Source organism: Rhineura floridana, chromosome 8 (assembly GCF_030035675.1).
Source record: "Rhineura floridana isolate rRhiFlo1 chromosome 8, rRhiFlo1.hap2, whole genome shotgun sequence".
In the NCBI taxonomy this organism is placed as follows: Eukaryota; Metazoa; Chordata; class Lepidosauria; order Squamata; family Rhineuridae; genus Rhineura; species Rhineura floridana.
Genome location: NC_084487.1, coordinates 81,024,647 through 81,042,904, shown reverse-complemented (window position 1 = coordinate 81,042,904; position 18,258 = coordinate 81,024,647). Strand labels below are relative to the sequence as shown.

The 18,258-nt window shown below is 41.1% G+C and overlaps 1 protein-coding gene across 2 annotated transcripts in view; it reads right to left on the bottom strand.

The window, feature by feature from the left end:
• NELL2 (neural EGFL like 2) overlaps positions 1-18,258 on the bottom strand; it is a 228,732-nt gene that overhangs the window by 119,185 nt on the left and 91,289 nt on the right. For both annotated transcript variants that reach the window (XM_061637833.1, XM_061637835.1), the window contains exons 12-13: positions 16,910-17,038; positions 1,817-1,942 (exon numbers count right to left, since the gene is read on the bottom strand). In XM_061637833.1, coding sequence (XP_061493817.1) covers positions 1,817-1,942; positions 16,910-17,038 — 255 coding nt within the window. The remainder of the gene's footprint in view (positions 1-1,816; positions 1,943-16,909; positions 17,039-18,258) is intronic.

Here is an 18,258-nt window from a genome sequence, read left to right as displayed (position 1 = left end):
CCCTTCCCAATAATGCCTCTGTATAACTAAATATTTTCTTCTAGTTTCCTCACCTGCCCAGACTCAATGCCCAAACAAGGCAACAGCTATGCCTCTCCCTGAAGCCAAATGAATTAAACCCAACAGTATGAAGTAGGTCAAATGTGAAGAGGCCCAAACCAAGGGGCCCAACCACAAAATTCCTACTTGGCCCTATATAGACGACCAGCATAGCCCCATTGCATATAAGGAGGGAGGGCACAGAGAAAATGCAAAGAGCAGGTTGGAAGGGGCAGAGCAGGCTTTTAAGCACTGCTCCAACTCTCTCCTAACTGGTTGTGGGACATCACATGTCCCTCCCCTCTCCCCCTCCCTTCAGGAGACACCCTCCCAAGTCCTCTTAGCTAAAAGGAAAGGTGAGGGCAAACCTGCCCCCACAATAAAGTGAGAACATTATTATTCAATTCAGTTTGGAGTTGCTTCTAGGCACCTTACAGGAAAGGATTCAATTTGTTGATAGTTTGTGAAGCTAGTAAAGGATATAATTATTAGCTTTCCATAGATCAAGCAAAACATGAATGTGATATCACAGAAACATAAAGCTATGTAACAAACAACTATGAAATTACTTTATTCATTTATCTCTTTGTCTGTTCTACCATTTTCTATATAGAACACCACTGTGCCCTCAAGAATCTTTGACAGACTCCTCAAGGTCTCAAAAGGCCTCAAAATGGTGGTAAGCAATGATTACATCATCATTCATTCATGATGCACTGTATACAGTATATACAGCACTGCTTCTGTGTCTTTATTTTGATGTATATCTTTATTTTGATTGTCATTATTTCTAGAGTGTCCACAGCAACTAGACAGCCTAGAAATAGCAATATTTGCAGCACCAGCTCTCCTGACATAAGACTAAAATGAATCTGTGAATAAAGCTGATTTGCGGTCAGTTCAGGGCAGACAAAAGAAAGCATAACTTAGGAAAACCATCTACAAGATACAGTATTAGATCTCTTTGCAAAGGATCAGACAAATGTATAAGTCAGCAGCTATTAGCCATAATTACTAAATGCTCAGAGGGAGTGTACCTCTGATACCAGAAGCTGGGAATAAAAAACAGGGAAAAGCATTCACCTCTGAGACCCATATCTAAGCTTCTAGACCAGGGATGGGGAACCTTTTCAGCCCCGTGGGCCAGATCTTTTTCTCCCCAACTCTGATGGGCCAAATTTGATCGGTGGGTGGACTACCCAAATGTCAAATGTATCTTGGAGAGATAAAGATATATTTTTACTACTTTGGTTTGCTACTTTACATTATTTTACTACTTAGCTATATTTTCTATTATTCTTACTAAATGAAATAGAATAGCCATGATTTGCAACATGCCCCTTGGAAGCTACATCTTTTTCAGTTATTCAGCATTCTTGCTTCCCCTACAGTGCAATCCCATCCCCAAATCTGTGCCACTGGAGTTTAGGATAAATTAGAGATGACCCTTCACCAGGCTCTACACTGTAGAGGTCTCTGCTGCATCCAGGGGGGTAGGAAGCTACCACCAGCAGTGTCTTGGGGTGGAGTAGGGGTAGAGTACTGATAGCTTTGGACCTGTCGGATCCAAAGTTGCTTAGGTTCCTAAATTGCGCCAGTCTGTAGATGGTGCAGCAAAAAAGGGGGGGAAGTCCCACCTTCTACCCTAGCTGGTGCAAGTGGTAGGATGTGTGATGCACTTCTCAATCAGGGATTAGGATTGCTACTAGCAGACTAGTGCTTTCAAAACATCAGAATTATGGACATTGCTTTTCATTGACAAACTGCCGTCTCTTACCTGTACATGAGTAGTCATCAATCCTGATGTAACCTGTTTTGCAGATGCACATGAATGATCCTGGTGTGTTTACACACATGGTATTCTCCCGACAGTAATGTCTTCCTTCAGCACATTCATCAATATCTGTAGACAGAGCAGCAAGGCCAATTGAGCAAACACTGCTGGGTTTCCTTTTGTTGACACAGACTAGAAAGCAGCCTGCATCCCAGACCATTAGCCTCTGCCTTACAGGCTGGCTATAGGATCAGGTTTCAGCTACCCAAATCACCAGTTGTGATGCTGTGATTATTGATTCATAGATGCAGGCAGCTTTACCTTTCCTAAAAACTTTTTAAAATATTATAAGGAAGAAACTTTAAAAACCTACAGCTGCTACTTCTAATGGTAATAACAATATTTATTACTGCTACTATATTTACTGTTGTTTTAGTGTCAGTTGTGTTTATCATTTTTTTAACTAGAGCAGTAGGCTTTAATACATTTAATTGGCAGATTAATCAAGCAAAGTATTAGTTGATTATTCTGGAAGAACCAGGGATGAAAATTAAACACATATTTACTTTTTGAGGCTAATCATAATGCACAATTGCAGTTAGATGGAAAATAAAATTTATTTATTTATTTATTATTTAATTTGTATCCCGCCCTTCCTCCCAGCAGGAGCCCAAGGTGGCAAACAAAGCACTAAAAACACTTTAAAACATCATAAAAACAGATCTTAAAATACATTAAAACAAAACAGCGTTAAAAACTTTTTAAAAAACAACTTTAAAGAAGGGTTAAAAACATTATTAAAAACATATTAAGCAATTCTAACACAGAGGCAGACTGGGATAGGTCTCAACCTAAAAGGCTTATTGAAAGAGGAAAGTCTTCAAAAGGCGCCAAAAAGATAGTAGAGATGGTGCCTGCCTAATATTCAAGGGGAGGGAATTCCACAAGGTAGGTGCTGCCACACTAAAGGTCCATTTCCTATATTGTGCAGAATGAACCTCCTGATAAGATGGTATCTGCAGGAGGCCCTTACCTGCAGAGCGCAGTGATCAACTGGGTATATAAGGGGTAAGACGGTCTTTCAGGTATCCTGGTCCTGAGCTGTATAGGGCTTTGTACACCAAAACTAGAACCTTGAACTTATCCCGGTAGCAAAAATCTCAATGATGGCTTCTATTCACTAAGGAATCTCAATGATGGCTTCTATTCACTAAGGCAAGATCCATAAAGTCTCATGTATAAATAGCACTTTCCCCCTTAATTCAGATTTTTAATGTCTAATGTATTTGTATGTCTATTTTGTATGTCGGCCAGAGTTGCTGGATAACCAGCCAGATGGGCGACTAATAAATTCAGTAAATAATAATAATAATAATAATTAATATGTCCTACTCACTGGGGGCAAATATTTGGATTCCACTGTAACAAAGGTCTCCAGTTTCAGACTTTTATGCCAGTGTGGAAACCTTTTTCAGCCTAAGGGGCACATTTCTTCATGAACAACCTTCCAGGGTTGCCAGTAGTGGCCATGGCCTGAGGCAAAGTGGGTAAGGCCAGAGGCAAAAGTGTGTAGAATCTTTGTACTGTGGGCTACATTTCAACTATGCAAAAGTCAGAGGTTTCTCTACACACAGAGAGATGCATCCCTCCATACTCCTGAAATCGTTTGAATGAACCTTGTCAGACCCCCACCTGTGGTCTGGTCTCATAATGGATTTCACACATTGGCCCCAGCACAGGTCTCTCACAATCCCACTACTAGGCGCCACCACCTGACACTCTATAATGCAATACTGCCCTGAGACTGTGCCTTAGTCTCCTCCACAGATTGCTACGTAGTGTCTGAGTGCACTCTGAGGCCACAATCCCCCTGTATCTTTCTGCCTTTAAAGATTACAGCCCAGGGTTGCTTTGGATACCTACTGCTGTTACACTATCCCTTCACCGCTGCCACCATTGATGCTGTTCCCAGCTTTGGTATTTGCTCTGCCCACCTTTCTGGTCTGTAATATCCCAGCCAAGAATCAGGCGTGTTGTTAAACCAAAACTATTTATTTAATAACACAAGGAATAAACAAGATTACTTTAAGTTCAGTCAACATGCGTGTAGTTACATATAATAGTTTTCTCTTTATATCTCTAAGTCCTAAAACCTTCCTCACTACCCGCCTAAACACAAATCCACCCCTCCAAAAACCCAGAACCAACTCCTCCAACTCCCACTGTCATTCTCACCCAGACGCTCAGCCAATCACAACTCAGCATTCCTCAACGTTCCAACACATGCTCTCCCCCCCTCACTCTCTCTACTTACCATATTTACACTACAAAACCCGCACTTACCATAAATACTGTACAAATATAACAGGGGCATCAAAAACCTCTTATGCACCCACACACAGATTAGAGGGTTCACTTTTCCCTTAAGCCTAAAGCTGTTCAGAGTCCGTGTATGTTATGAATAGCACCCACCTAGGCTTACACAGTTACCACAGCAGTATATTTGAATAGGCAGACTTAAAGAGGAAACTCCCACCAGAGATTTATCACAGGACTAGGGATAAATCAGAGTAAAGAAGAATGGAGTTCGACAGTGGAATGAGGTTATGCTCTTTATTGACTACACATTTGTATATGGGTATATATGAGTATACATAAGTCTGGCCACAAATTAATAAATAAGTCATAAATAAATATTTTATCAAAATATTAATAACTTTTATTAATAAAATTAATAAACCAGTAAATTAATAAATCAGGATTAATAATACAACACAAAACCAAAGGATATTAACTAACAGAATATATGCTTTAAGAATTTCACACAATATACTTATACTGTCTAGATATCTTATAGATAGAAAAGAATGACAATTTAAATCTCACCCACAGGGGTTCAGATAAGCCTCTGAATAAGACTCAGCAATTAGGAAAACTGGCAGCAGCATATGACCAATCCATGACGACTGATAAAAAACTGCATTTGTGATCTTTCTTTTGTAGTCTCTCAACTAGATCATCTGATCTGAAATGGCATCCTTTCTGTTCTCACAGACATTTCTCACAAACAGTTTCACAGACATTCTCACAGATCTCTCAGATCTATATAAGATCTCAATTAAGGTTACTATTGGACATCCGGAACATCCTTTATAAGGTATTATTTTCTGGTCTCTCTACTTTTCTCAGACTTGTTGATATGAGAGCTACACTCTGGCTGTTTGCCCAGACTTCCTAGAGGGGGAGAATAGGTACAGAAACAGCTCGCCTTTTAAAAGTACATTTCATTACAACTCTGAGAGAGTGACATGATACATACATATTATTTAAAATGGCCTATAACACTCCATTTGGGTAAGCAAGAGATATTATCACAGTTCAAGGACACATACCAGCCTAGTAAAACCACTCAAAGAGGGTATGTAACAGGTCCAGTGATGGGTGTAGCCTAACATGTCTGGGCCTTGGGTGAGTCCTGAGGTGGGTCAAATAGAGAGGCCTTGAAGATCACATTTAGCCCCCAAGCCTGAGGTTCCCCACCCCCGCTTATTGTTGACGTGTGTGCGTTGTTGTGTGAAACAGCATACATTACGTTGGAGTTAAGTTGAGCAAGAAACTTCTTCAGAGCATTAGATCATGTTAAGAGTCTTTATTAAGACATTATGGCCAAAGGCTTAAGAGTAAATACATGTAGAGTTTCTTCAGTCACCCCCCTTCTGGTACATCTCTTTCCAAAGGTAAACACAGAAGAGGACCTCTCAGTTCAGAGGCAATACACAGAAGACACAGCTTAACACAGATAGCTGCTAGAACTTTTCCCAGTCTATCGTGATGGTTACCATAGCAACGGCCTTGGCAGTCCGTTCCCAGACTGGGCAAAGACATAACTCCCCCTAGTTACAGTTTTTCAGACTTGATGGAAAACAGACTCAGTGACAGTGCGGTTCAATGGTCAACAATCCCCCCTTTTTCCCATCATGTCTGTAACTCATTACAACAATAACAACAATACATTTCTCCAATACATCTTGCAATACAGTTCCAAATTACATCTCAGTACATTACAGTACAGTTCAGAACATCTCTGTACATTTAGCTAGAACTTTATTCAATCAAACTTTGACTCATTCCAAGCCTTGTCACCAGTTTGCCAAATTTCTCCTCACACAAAGGCTTGGTCATTATGTCAGCCACCATGTTTTGTTTCTTGCTGCTCCAGTCAATGCATGACCCGTGCCACATCACAACTATGCCAGAGGTTGACTTACGACTGCTCAGTTCCCCTGCATGATCTGCATCCACAAAACATTCAAGACCTCCTGTCTTTGATCCTGACAAATCCAGACTCTTTGTCTTTGTGCCTTTCAGATTTACGTCAAGATCTGGTTTAAATGTTTGCGCTTGTGTTTCTGGACACCAAACTCTGAAATATGCATTCTCTTGTGCTCTAGGTGCACATTTGCCACGTCTCTTACCCTGTGGCTTGTAAATTCGGCTGCGATGCACTCTTTCAGGCATCAGCCTGACTGCATTACATGAATACTGTGGCTGTGTGCTTTTAACAGCTGTCTTTTTACAGCTCTGACCGTCATTCTCTTTCCGCCCCATTAAACTCAAGGCATCAGCACACTTCACACCCACTGTCATTCTAAACTGCCCCTGTGTCATGAAACCCTGACAGACAACTTTGCCTCTTCTCTGCACAAAACATTTTCCTCTATCAAATGTTACACAATACCCAGAATTCACCAGTTTTTGAACTGATAAAATATTATGAGCCAATTCTGGAACAAACAAACATTCTGACATTATCCCAAGTTTATTAAATCTCACCAGTCCTCGGGCCTCCACCCTTTTCTGTGATCCATCCGCAAGTTGCACAAAATCTTGCACTTCTTCTGAAGCATAAAACAAACTTCTGTCTTTAATTAATATATGGCTCGCCCCGCTGTCGACAATCCAGTTAACAGGTCCTAAATCTTGAGACTTCTGTTTACAAACAAAGTTCACACTTCCCTGCTTCAAGCCTCCGTCCCTGGAGTTGCACTTGACTGCACAGTCTTTTCGGAGATGCCCATGAGCCCCACAGGCATAACAAGACTTCAGCCTTTGATGCTCTTGCTTGTTTTCCTGTCTGCTTTCAGCTGCCTCCTCCAGTTCGGCACTTTTCTCCTCCTTGCTTCTGACAGCTTCCATCAGCTCGGCTCTCTGCGCCTTCTGCCTCCACTGCCATTCCTGGGACAAATCCTGCAATGCGTCCCACATCTGTTTGGCCAACGGCTCATCTCTCACACACATCAGTTGAGAATCCGATAGAGCCAAGATTATAAACGCCTGCGCCCTCTGATCTTTGCGCTTCCAGGCCGCGGTCAATACCGCCGGGGGTGGTCCATCTATTGTGTCCCATAAATCCTCTTTTATCAGCAAAGCCCGCATCCTCGGCTTCCAGCTGCCATAATTCTTTTCCGTCAATCTTTCCATTGGCAAGCCTCCCCCAGACAGGTTTACAGCCATGTTGCTCACCTCTGTCTGGTACAATCAATCAAGCTGCCCTCTGGAACTCCGTCTGCCGTTCAGACCAGCAACTTACTCCCGTGTAATGCGCTGTGGATCTGGGCCCATAACCCTGTTGACGTGTGTGCGTTGTTGCGTGAAACAGCATACATTACGTTGGAGTTAAGTTGAGCAAGAAACTTCTTCAGAGCATTAGATCATGTTAAGAATCTTTATTAAGACATTATGGCCAAAGGCTTAAGAGTAAATACATGTAGAGTTTCTTCAGTCACCCCCCTTCTGGTACATCTCTCTCCAAAGGTAAACACAGAAGAGAACCTCTCAGTTCAGAGGCAATACACAGAAGACACAGCTTAACACAGATAGCTGCTAGAACTTTTCCCAGTCTATCGCGATGGTTACCATAGCAACGGCCTTGGCAGTCCGTTCCCAGATTGGGCAAAGACATAACTCCCCCTAGTTACAGTTTTTCAGACTTGATGGAAAACAGACTCAGTGACAGTGCGGTTCAATGGTCAACACTTATGACATTTGGTTTCTCTACTTACGTTTTTAAATCTTTTTAATAAGGCATATTTCCCACTAACCTAGACTTTATCCCTTTGCTTCTGTCCTAGATTTCTTTCGCTCCTTTGTACTTTCTGTGTGATTTTATCTATTTCACATGAGTTCTAGTGACTCCATACACACATGCCCCACTAGGGTTGCCAAATCTCCAATTTTCTCCCAGAGACTCTGGTTTTTGGGAGTGTTCTCTGGGTCTCTGGGTGACTCACCTTAATCTCTGGACTCTTAGCTTTCATTTTTTTAAAAATTTAAGTTTCTAGGTGGTCTGGTTCAAAAGATATAAACCAAAATGTCAGGGGCCCCCACAACTTCTGTTAGTACCAGCTGCTCTAATCCTAACCCTTTCAGGTTTTTAGCCAATAAGTGAAGTCAGGGTTGTGATTGACAAGATTTGTGGCCCCCCAAGCAATACCGAAACTCCATTTCAAAGTCTGAGAACAGTTTCCTTTCACTGCTCGTCTCACATCAGGAATTCAATAAATATATTGCTTTCAGCAGCATAAAGAGTACTTTCTCTGTACAGGATTAGGACTTGCTTCTGAGTAAACATGCACAGGATTGCACTACAACAGAAGATCACAGCAGAATCATGGTAGGCTTAAAAGTGTACATGCAGGGTTTTTTAATTACATGAAAAATGGCATATACATTTTGTCTTTCAAATAATTTTTGAACAGAAGTTTTAAAAAGTGTACATGCTGCAGTATTATACCTTTCTAATTAGGAATCAAATAAGTTTAAATTTTACTGGACTGTTGAAGAGGACAGTTTGTCTTATTCATAACTAGGGTTGCCAGGCTCAGGGCCTGAGACTGATCCTGTATCTTTAAGAGAAGAGAAAGTCAGCTAGGTGCAGGTGTTCTTGCAACCCTGTAATGGGAAAAACCACAAGGTGGAATTCTCCCTTCCCCCTGCACATATTTTAAAGATACAGAAGACCTCTTGCTTGCCAGGCCCAGCCTCCAAGAGGTCAAAGCTTAACGGCTCTGTGCTTTCTAGGAACCTTTACTCTGAACTAACACTGACTAAGCATATCTTTGCAGCTCTCAGACATTGACTTAGCAACTAACCCCTCCCCTGAGTCCAAGTAGGCTTGGCTTTCACACGTAAATGACAGCTCCTCCTCAGCTCCGTCCATTAAACTTCGTGCCTCTGAAGCCTCCAAGCACGGGGCGATGGTGGCTGGATCTCAGCTTCCCCCTCTGACTGGTGGGGGCTATCTGTCTGCTCAAGCATGGGAAGCTGTGGGGTGCTTGGCTGGAGAACATCAGGTTTACAAGGTGGCGCCTCTGGCATGGGTGAGGGGGGCATGTCTAATGTAGCAGTCTCTGACAGGTCAGTCTCTGACAGTTCAGGTTGTGCTTCAGCGGGGGGGCAGGATCGGGGGGAGTTGAATTGACAGAGCCAGGGGTCTGGGCATGCTGTTAACTCTCCTCGGTGCTTGACCCCTTCCTCAGCTTGTTGCCCCAGTGCTCTAAGTCGGTATTGCCCTCATTGATGCCTCCCCTCCCAATCTGGGTCACATCATTGGTACCAAATGGCCTGAATATAAAAAAGGAAAGAGACCCAAGGGGCAAAGTGACTCTTAAATTTATTTATGTATTTTATTTACAACATTTATATACCACTGTATTGTAAAATAAATATTGTAAAAAAAAGTGAGAGCCAGTGTGGTGTAGCGGTTAAGGTGTTGGACTGCAACGTGGGAGACCAGGGTTCAAATCCCCACATAGCCATGAAGCTCACTGGGTGACCTTGGGCCAGTCACTGCCTCTCAGCCTCATGAAAACCCTATTCATAGGGTCACCGTAAATCGGAATCGACTTGAAGGCAGTACATTTTTTTATTGTAAAAAAAACCTTCAAAGCAGTTTATAGAAGAAATTAAAAGAATAAAATTATTGGCAAAAACAGTTAAATACAGGTATTTAAAAACATTCAAAATAATAAAACCAACAATAGTTAAAAAAGGGATAAAATATAATAGTTTCTACATGCCTGGGTAGGCTTGCCTAAACAAAAATGGTTTTAGAAGGTACTAAAATGAGTACAAGGAAGTTGTTTGCCTAATATCAATAGGCAGGAAGTTCCAAAGCGTAAGTACTGCCACACTAAAAGACTGATTTCTTACAATAGCAGAACAAGTACTATGTGGAACCCGTAACATGGAAAGTACACCTTGAACTTGGCCTGGTAGCAAATCAGCAACCAGTGCAGTTTTCAGAGCAGACGTATTATGTGCAGATAGAGTCTCACTCATGTCAGCAATTGTGTCACAGCATTCTGCATTAACTGCAGCCTCCAGGTCAGGTTGTGCTGCATGGGGATTTCTGTGAACTTGGTTGACTGGCTGCCAGGATTTTTTTAATTTTGGTTTTTGGTTAGGAATCCTGACTGGTTGTGGGATGCTGAGTTTTCTGTCTTACTCATAGGAATCTTTTTGTGGTTGGTATGGCATTCCATTTAGGAAATCATCACTGTCTTTTGTTTTTCTTTTCCTATTTGCATTTCATTTACCTCTGATCTTACTCCCTTATATCCATAAAAGCAACAACAGTGGTTCCATGTGGTCAGTTCAAACTCCCTTAAACCCACTGAAGCTGCACCTTGTTATTTGCATGATGGTTTGTTTCTTGCCCAATAGTGGTAAAAGAGAATTCACATACTGGGAAGTGTGGCTTCAATTGGTGTTGTTCCCAGTCTACTGGCTGTGAAACCACACCAAACCATGTGTGTGTTCTCTCTGTCAATTATTACTCACTGGAATTGGGTTGGCTATCAAAGTGAGTTTATAGCAGCCGACAGGGTAGGCAGGAAAGAGTAGAGAATCTTTTAAACTCTTACTCATTTCTCACACTTCTCTCTGCGGTGAAGGGTCAAGTCTGTAAAGACATCTGGAGCAACCACTTAAAGGACATTCTAGGCAGGGGGTTGCCAACCCTGCTTGGATATGGATAGCTTTGCAGAGGATCCTTACTCAGGCTTTACCAACAGCACAAGCCAAACCATATCTACTCAGAAGTAAGTCCTGTTGAGTTCTATGGAGATTAGTCCCTCAGTAAGTATGTTTAGAATTGCAGCCTTCAGGGGCATCCATCTTTACTCCTGAGTGCTCCCATATAATATCTCCACAACACTAGGCTCTTTTCTTCCTACCATGGCTTTTTGGTGACTGGTCCGGCCTGAGGGCACTTAAACTTTCTTGCCAGAAGCAAGTAGACTAGATTAAATGTTCCTTACCCAGGATCTCTAAGCAGGAAAGAAGGAATGATCCCATCACTTCAGCTGGACCTGGAAACACCCTCATTTAGCTAAGATTTCAATCTTAATTTCCAGTCAGAGAAATTTTTTTGTTTGAGTGGTATGCTCCAAGCAACTGTGGTTGATGTGTAATGTATCATACTTAATGACATCACTAGGCTTACCCCCTATGACATCACTAGGGCCCGCCCCTGAAATATCTGGGTTTGGAATGCATCAAACCTGGCAACCTTATACACCACCGGATTTCTAACTTGTCTTGTTCTCCTGGACAGTCTCTCATAATTTAAAGATTCCTTCATATAAACTGAAGTAGATACATATCTTGCTACTTCTTTCCTCATATTATCTTCAGTAGGTGACCTTTTCAAAAAGCAATAGCCGTGAAGAAATACATTCTCAGTGAGATATGCATGGTTCTTTTGAACTGTGTCTGTGGCTCAGGAGGCTGTTTGCAAGTTGCCCACTTCTTACGCAAGTGCAATATAGGAGTACAGGGCTAAGATTGTAAAAGCTATTCTCTGCTATAGTGAGCCATGCACCAGCTTTCAGACTGTGCAAACACATATTAGAGACCCTGGTATGACCAACCGTGCCATGATGCAGGAAACTTAAAATCAATTAGGAATTACAAATTGTTCTTGAGCATGGGGTCTTTAGAACTGCTTTTGTGAGGTAGTACAAATCACCACCCAGTTTGTTTTTTTAAATAGAGAACAGCAACTCTAGGATTAACTTCTGTGCCTAATGGTTCAATTCCCATGCATTTCAGTGAATTTCTATTTTATCTTTAATGAAGACATATAACATTGCAAATGTATACAACCAGCAACTATACTGCAACAAAGATTCTGAAAATAGTTTTTCCTATGCATAAATTAACAATTAATCCTGAATTCTACCAATCACAGAATATTCTTCTGATGAAGTTTTGTATGAGAAAGGAAAAGATTATGCTAGATTGCAAAGCAGTAGTCAAAAAATGCAAAGGACCAATTTCTTCACAGCCCCTATTACCCCAAGGGGCAGAAGTACACAGGTTTCACCTTAGAAGAATGAATGAATCTTTATTTTTACCCCGCCCTTTTCCAAAACTGGAACTCAGGGCGACTTACAAATAAAAACTACACATAGGTAATAAAACATACAAAAATATACAATTAAAATAGAATTAAACTAGTCATGACATTAAAACCATGAAACATACACTTAAGATACTAAGACAGTTTAAAACATGAAGGATAGGACCATAGAACAATACAACAGACTTTATGAGGCCCTATCTTAAACATCTTCTAGTCCAAAAGCCTGTCGGAATAAAAAAGTCTTTGCCTGCCGACGGAAGGATAGCAAGGAAGGGGCCATTCGTGCTTCCCTAGGAAGAGAGTTCCAGAACCTGGGGGCAGCCACTGAGAAGGCCCTATCTCATGTCCCCACCAATCGCACTTGCGAAGGTGTTGCGACTGAGAGAAGGGCCTCTCCTGAGGATCTCAATGTCTGGGCAGGCTCATATGGGGAGATACGGTCTGACAAATAGCCTGGACCTAGGCCATATAGAGCTTTATAGGTCAAAACCAGCACTTTGAATTGTGACCGGCAACAAACTGGCAGCCAGTGGAGCTGTCGCAACAAGGGGGTTGTATGGTCCCTGTAACCAGCTCCAGTTAGCACTCTGGCTGCAGCTCTTTGTACCAGTTTAAGTTTCTGAACAGTCGGAACGTAGACAACTAACAGAAAAATAGGTGTGGGCATTTAAAGGGGGGGTTCAGCAATGTGATCAGAAGTAGAGATGCAGATGAAGTTTGGTTCCGTTTGTATTTGAATGTGAACTTACTTAATTTGCACTTTCTGAAACAATACACAGACTGCAACTTAGCCATCCTTCGAAGTTTGTAATTCTCTGAATTTTGCAATGAAATTTCCCAATCAAAACAATTGCACAAAAATGCATATATATATATATGCATTACAGTAACTAAAAACATTAAAAAACAAATATACAAGTTTAAAACACATCTTTTAAAAAAACAATTTAAAACACTAAAAAATTTAAGACAATTAAAAAAAATATCAGGGGAAAGTGTCCATTAAAAATGTATCATTAGTGAAAACAACATACAAAAATGCATTATATTAGGGAAAATGATAGGGCTCTGCACTGACTCTGGACAAATCTTGGATCCTAATCTGAATCAGGTTGATTCATGTTCATCTAGGATTTGGCTGGAGTGAGTCATTGCAGCCCTGGATTGTCCCAGGTTGGGTCCACTTTGAACAATCCAAGGCTGTCAAAAAGGGGGCGACCTCATATTTAATCAGGCTTTTAAACTACAATTAAACATGTGGTAGGCATGAGGAGAGAGGAGGAAGAAGAAGCAACAGACACCTGTCCTCCCCTCTCCTGGCCACTGACTGCATGCTTAATTATGGTTTAAAGCCCTGATGAAACATGTGGTCAGGAGGGGGAAGAAGAAGGAAATGTAGGTGAGAACCTCTACCTGCATCTCCTTCTCCACGCCCTCTCACACCAACCATATGTTTAATTAGGGTTTAAAACCTTAATTAAACTTAGGGCTATGCAAGGCCCCCAATCTGGATGGGGGGCATGCACACCCCAGAAAGCTGTGCAAAAGCACCATTTGCAAAAGTGCCATTGGAAGCAGCTGCCCCCCTTCTCAGAGCAAGCACATAGGTGGTGATGGGGTGGGGGACTCTCCTGCCCACCCACCCCACTTCCACTACTGTTGCTGCCCACCTACTCCCTTATAAGAGATGCAGAGGTGATTCAAACAGTGCTTTTGTAAAGACCCTTTGCAAAAATGCTGTTTGAAGCAGCCTGTTTGAAGCAGCAGGTAGGTTGCAGTGGGGGTTGGAGATTCCGCATCCCTGGCCACCTGGCCACTTAAAGAAGAACTGGACTCCTCTTTGAAGGGGCAGCTACTTTAATGAGTGCTTTTACAAAAGGGTTTAAGACAGCCCCCCTCAAATGGGGGGAAGTATTGAAGGGAAATGTGGAGAGACCTGGAAAGCCCTTTGCAAATCTCCCAAAGGTCCCCTTTTAAATGTTATGGAAATATGCAGAGATATTCAGCATCTGAGCTGTGTGTGTGCCAGTGTGTGTATTTACTTAAGTAGCAGGCTTTTACCCTGCATCTAGAACACTGAGACTTAAGACTTAGTAAAATAAGAAAAGCTACTTAATTTATAGAAATACATAGTAGATTGGAAAGGTATACCTAGTTCTAACTGACTAAGTTGGAGGCGCAATGCCCAGATGTGGGTATATTGCCCTCATGGCTCAGGAGAGAGAGCAAAGACAAAGATGTCTCCTCTCTCCTTGGACAACTGAAGAAAAAATACAAAGAAAAGAGGGGCAGATAAGCTTCCATGAGCATATCAGTTTACAATGGAAGGAAGTTAGGTAGAGAACAGCACAGGTAAAGGCAGACAAGCCTAGCTAGCTGGAGGACCCTTACTCGCATCTTCCTTCTGGAATACAAACAAAAGAACCTAAACAGGAGTTGCTCTTGCCCTGCTTCCAACATTAAACCTCCATGATTTGGAGTTTAAACGGGGAGGGGGAGACTTGCAAAGCCACAAGAGAGTTTGACAAGAGCATTCCTCTGACCATTTGGTTTTTAGAGGGCTCTGGAGAGTTTTCAGGTTGGCATAGCCGGCTCTTCTGTTGAAGCCCTGGTTGATCTGTGGAATACACAGATAACCCAGGCAATTGACACCATTGTACTTGAGCATCCTCTCCCAACAGGCAGAATTCAGAAAGCTCTGTGGTATATACTAGAGCTAAGCACTGAAGTGAGAAGAGAGTTGCTTGGTGGAGACAAACTCCCAGTGAATGTAACTAAACACTAATACATGCTCATGTTCAAGCCTGCTCAGTGATGGTGAAAGCAGCAAAGAAAACTTACTTTTCTATCTCCAGCTTTTTTATATGTTGTATGAAATGTTACATGTGTTATATGAATTTTTTCTTTATGGTATAATGTATTTATGTAAGTGGCTTGGAGGCATCAAGCACATTCCTACAATGTTAATGATTATTAACATTGTTTTGACAATAACAATTTAAGATACATAATATAGATCACATACAGTGCAATCCTATGTACTTCATTCAATGGGTCTTGCTCCCAGGTAAGTCACTTTAGAATAGCAACCTTATAATGCAAAAAGTGTTTTGACAGTAATTAAGGCTGTGAGCACACTAGTTGCCTTGTACTTGAGAGCTGGTCCATAAAAGTGCATACATCTCTTGGTTACTCAGCACTTAATGACTCTCAGCTGAATTGTGCAGTTGAACTCATTCCATCAAAAAGCATTGGATGTAGCCATTAACCAATAAGCAGAGTATCTTAGAATGTATATTATCTCACACAAACTTGATCACAAATTGACATGGGACTCTGAAGCAGAGCTTGGAAAAGTTACTTTTTTGAACTACAACTCCCATCAGCCCAATCCAGTGGCCATGCTGGCTGGGGTTGATGGGAATTGTAGTTTTAAAAAGTAACTTTTCCAAGCTCTGCTCTGAAGTAACTGTACAGGCCAATCAGGATAGCTATCTTTTTCCTCCTATTAGGAATGATGCCACATATTAAGGTAGCATCGTTCCCATGGAATACTGTGTCCCAATTTACAAAGGAGCACAGCTGGGCTGCTAAGGGCAGTCAAGCTGCAGCTTGAAGCAGCAGCAAAAAGTTTTTTATTAAAAAAGGAGTCCTCTTGACTACATCTTGAAAGGTAAGCTCACTGACCACCACCAGTAAGTTCTTAGATTTCACCCCTCCCAAAACTCCAATCTTCAGATGTGTTTTTGCCCCCCTTCCCAAATGCTGAAAAAAAAAATCTGGGCTGAGTACTTTGGCCCAGCACTAGTTCTAATACTGCAAAATCTAGAAGTTCTGCTGGAAGTTCTGCTGATCCCAGGCTATGGTCTGAAGGCACATAAGGCCAGCTGTAAGCAGGGTCAGGTCTGGTCAGTGCCTGGATGGGAGACCGCTTGGGAACCATATGTAAGCTGCCTTGGGTTTCAATCATGAAAAAAAAGGTGGGGTAGAAATGTAATAAATAATAAATAAGTGGACTCAAAAGTGTGGAGAAATTTAGGAACAATTATGGATCAGAACTGAGGGGATTGGCCTGTCCCTAGAAAAATATTCACTATTATGCAACCACCAACTAAGTTACATTGCCTATCATCAAACACTGTACATTGTATTTATGCCATTCCTTTAATGAGTGCACCCATTTATAGCAGGATTTTGAAATTATATTTTAGATGAGATGTTATTAAATTTAGGCTTATCATAAGGTAATGAAATCTGACTCATATGGCTTACTTTGAAATATAAAATTTTTAAGATAACAGAAATATCTAAAGGGCTTAATTAAGAGCTATAGCTGCTCAGGAGATATATTAAAATAGCATAATATGTGAATTTCTGCTTATCTGAGATTTGTATAATGAAAAAGTACACTCTATAGTTAATATAATTAATATATTAACTTCTAAATAAAGAATTCAGTCATATTAACTTATCACTTTGACATAGATCAGATTTTTTAAAAAAAGAGAACCTTAATTTGAGAGATAATTACTTCAGCTGATTAATATGCTTTAAATTAAATTCCCTGAATTTAATGAGCCCATCACTTTGACAAGTTGTGAATTAATGCATACTTTATGTAGTCATCCACACTAATTTTTATAACCAATATGGCCTTCTTTAGGGATTACCTTCACAATATGCATTGTCCTCTCGAAGGGCTCGGAAACCATCCCGGCAGCTACAGACAGCCCTATCTTCAAGGTTCTTGCAGAAAGAATTCTCCAAGCACTTGTGTCCTTCAGAGCAAAAGTTGTGGCCTAAAAATAATTAACACTGGTGCTTAAAATAAGCTCTAAACAACCAAAATATGCAATTCAGTTCCTTCTTAAGTCAGAGGTACGATTCCCACTAATTTTTTTACAAACTATCGTTTTCAAGTACTGAGGACACCCTTTCCCAACCTGGTGACCTCAAGATGTTTTGGACCACAACTACCATCAGCCTGAGCCAAAACAGCTTTGCTAGCTTTAGCTGATGGGAGTTATCATCCAAAACATTTGGAGAACACCAGTTTGGCAAAGCCTGACTTGCAGTATTATGATTATCAAAGCACCTGAACTGGTGGATGCTACAGTCAGAACTCAACCAATGCTTGTAAAGACCAAGAGGAAAATCTATATTGAACTGACCCAGATCAAAGGTTCCATCATCATCATCATCATCTAGTTAGAAGACATAAATTAATTCACTTATCTGCATTTAATTAACAGTTATAACTTCTCTTCATTGTTATTGGCAATGCCCAATACTAAAGAGAAATGTGATAGCTTACTTTAGAGGTTAGAAGAGCAAGACACTCATTTTAAGTATTTATTCAGCTGTAAATTCCCAATGACATCCTTGAACAAGTCACCATGGGCAAATGCAAAAAACATTTGACAAGGTGTAACTTACCCACAGTATGCATGTGACCACTTTATAAGCCTGCCACCTGTAACATCCTGCCAAGTGGTGAAAAATTTCCACTATCTTGCATTCTTAGATTTCCTATATGCATGATAATATATTCCTGACTACTTGGTAAGATGTTACAACAGTACCCAATGGAAGTGGTTCACTAGCAGAAATTGCCAGCTGCCATTGTGGGACAGGAATCCTACTTCACAGAAACTATTGGTAGGCAGTCTGTTAGCTGCCCAGCCACCTCCTGTGTTGATATCAGCATGGGAGGTAGCTAAGAAACATGGTTAGAACCCTAAATGCAACAATACAGCGACTAGTACGTAGGGACAAAGGGAACTATTACAATAGTTATTGTATAGAAATGGAAGAGGACAACAAAAAGGGTAGAACAAGAGCCCTATTCCAAAAGATTAGAGACATTAAAGGGAAATTTAAACCAAGAGTAGGGATGTTGAACAATCAACAGGGAAACACACTGATGGACCGAGAAGAAATAAAAGGAAGATGGAAGCAATACACTGAAGAACTCTATAAAAGAGACGCAAGGATGACAAATTCATTCATGGAGGAACCG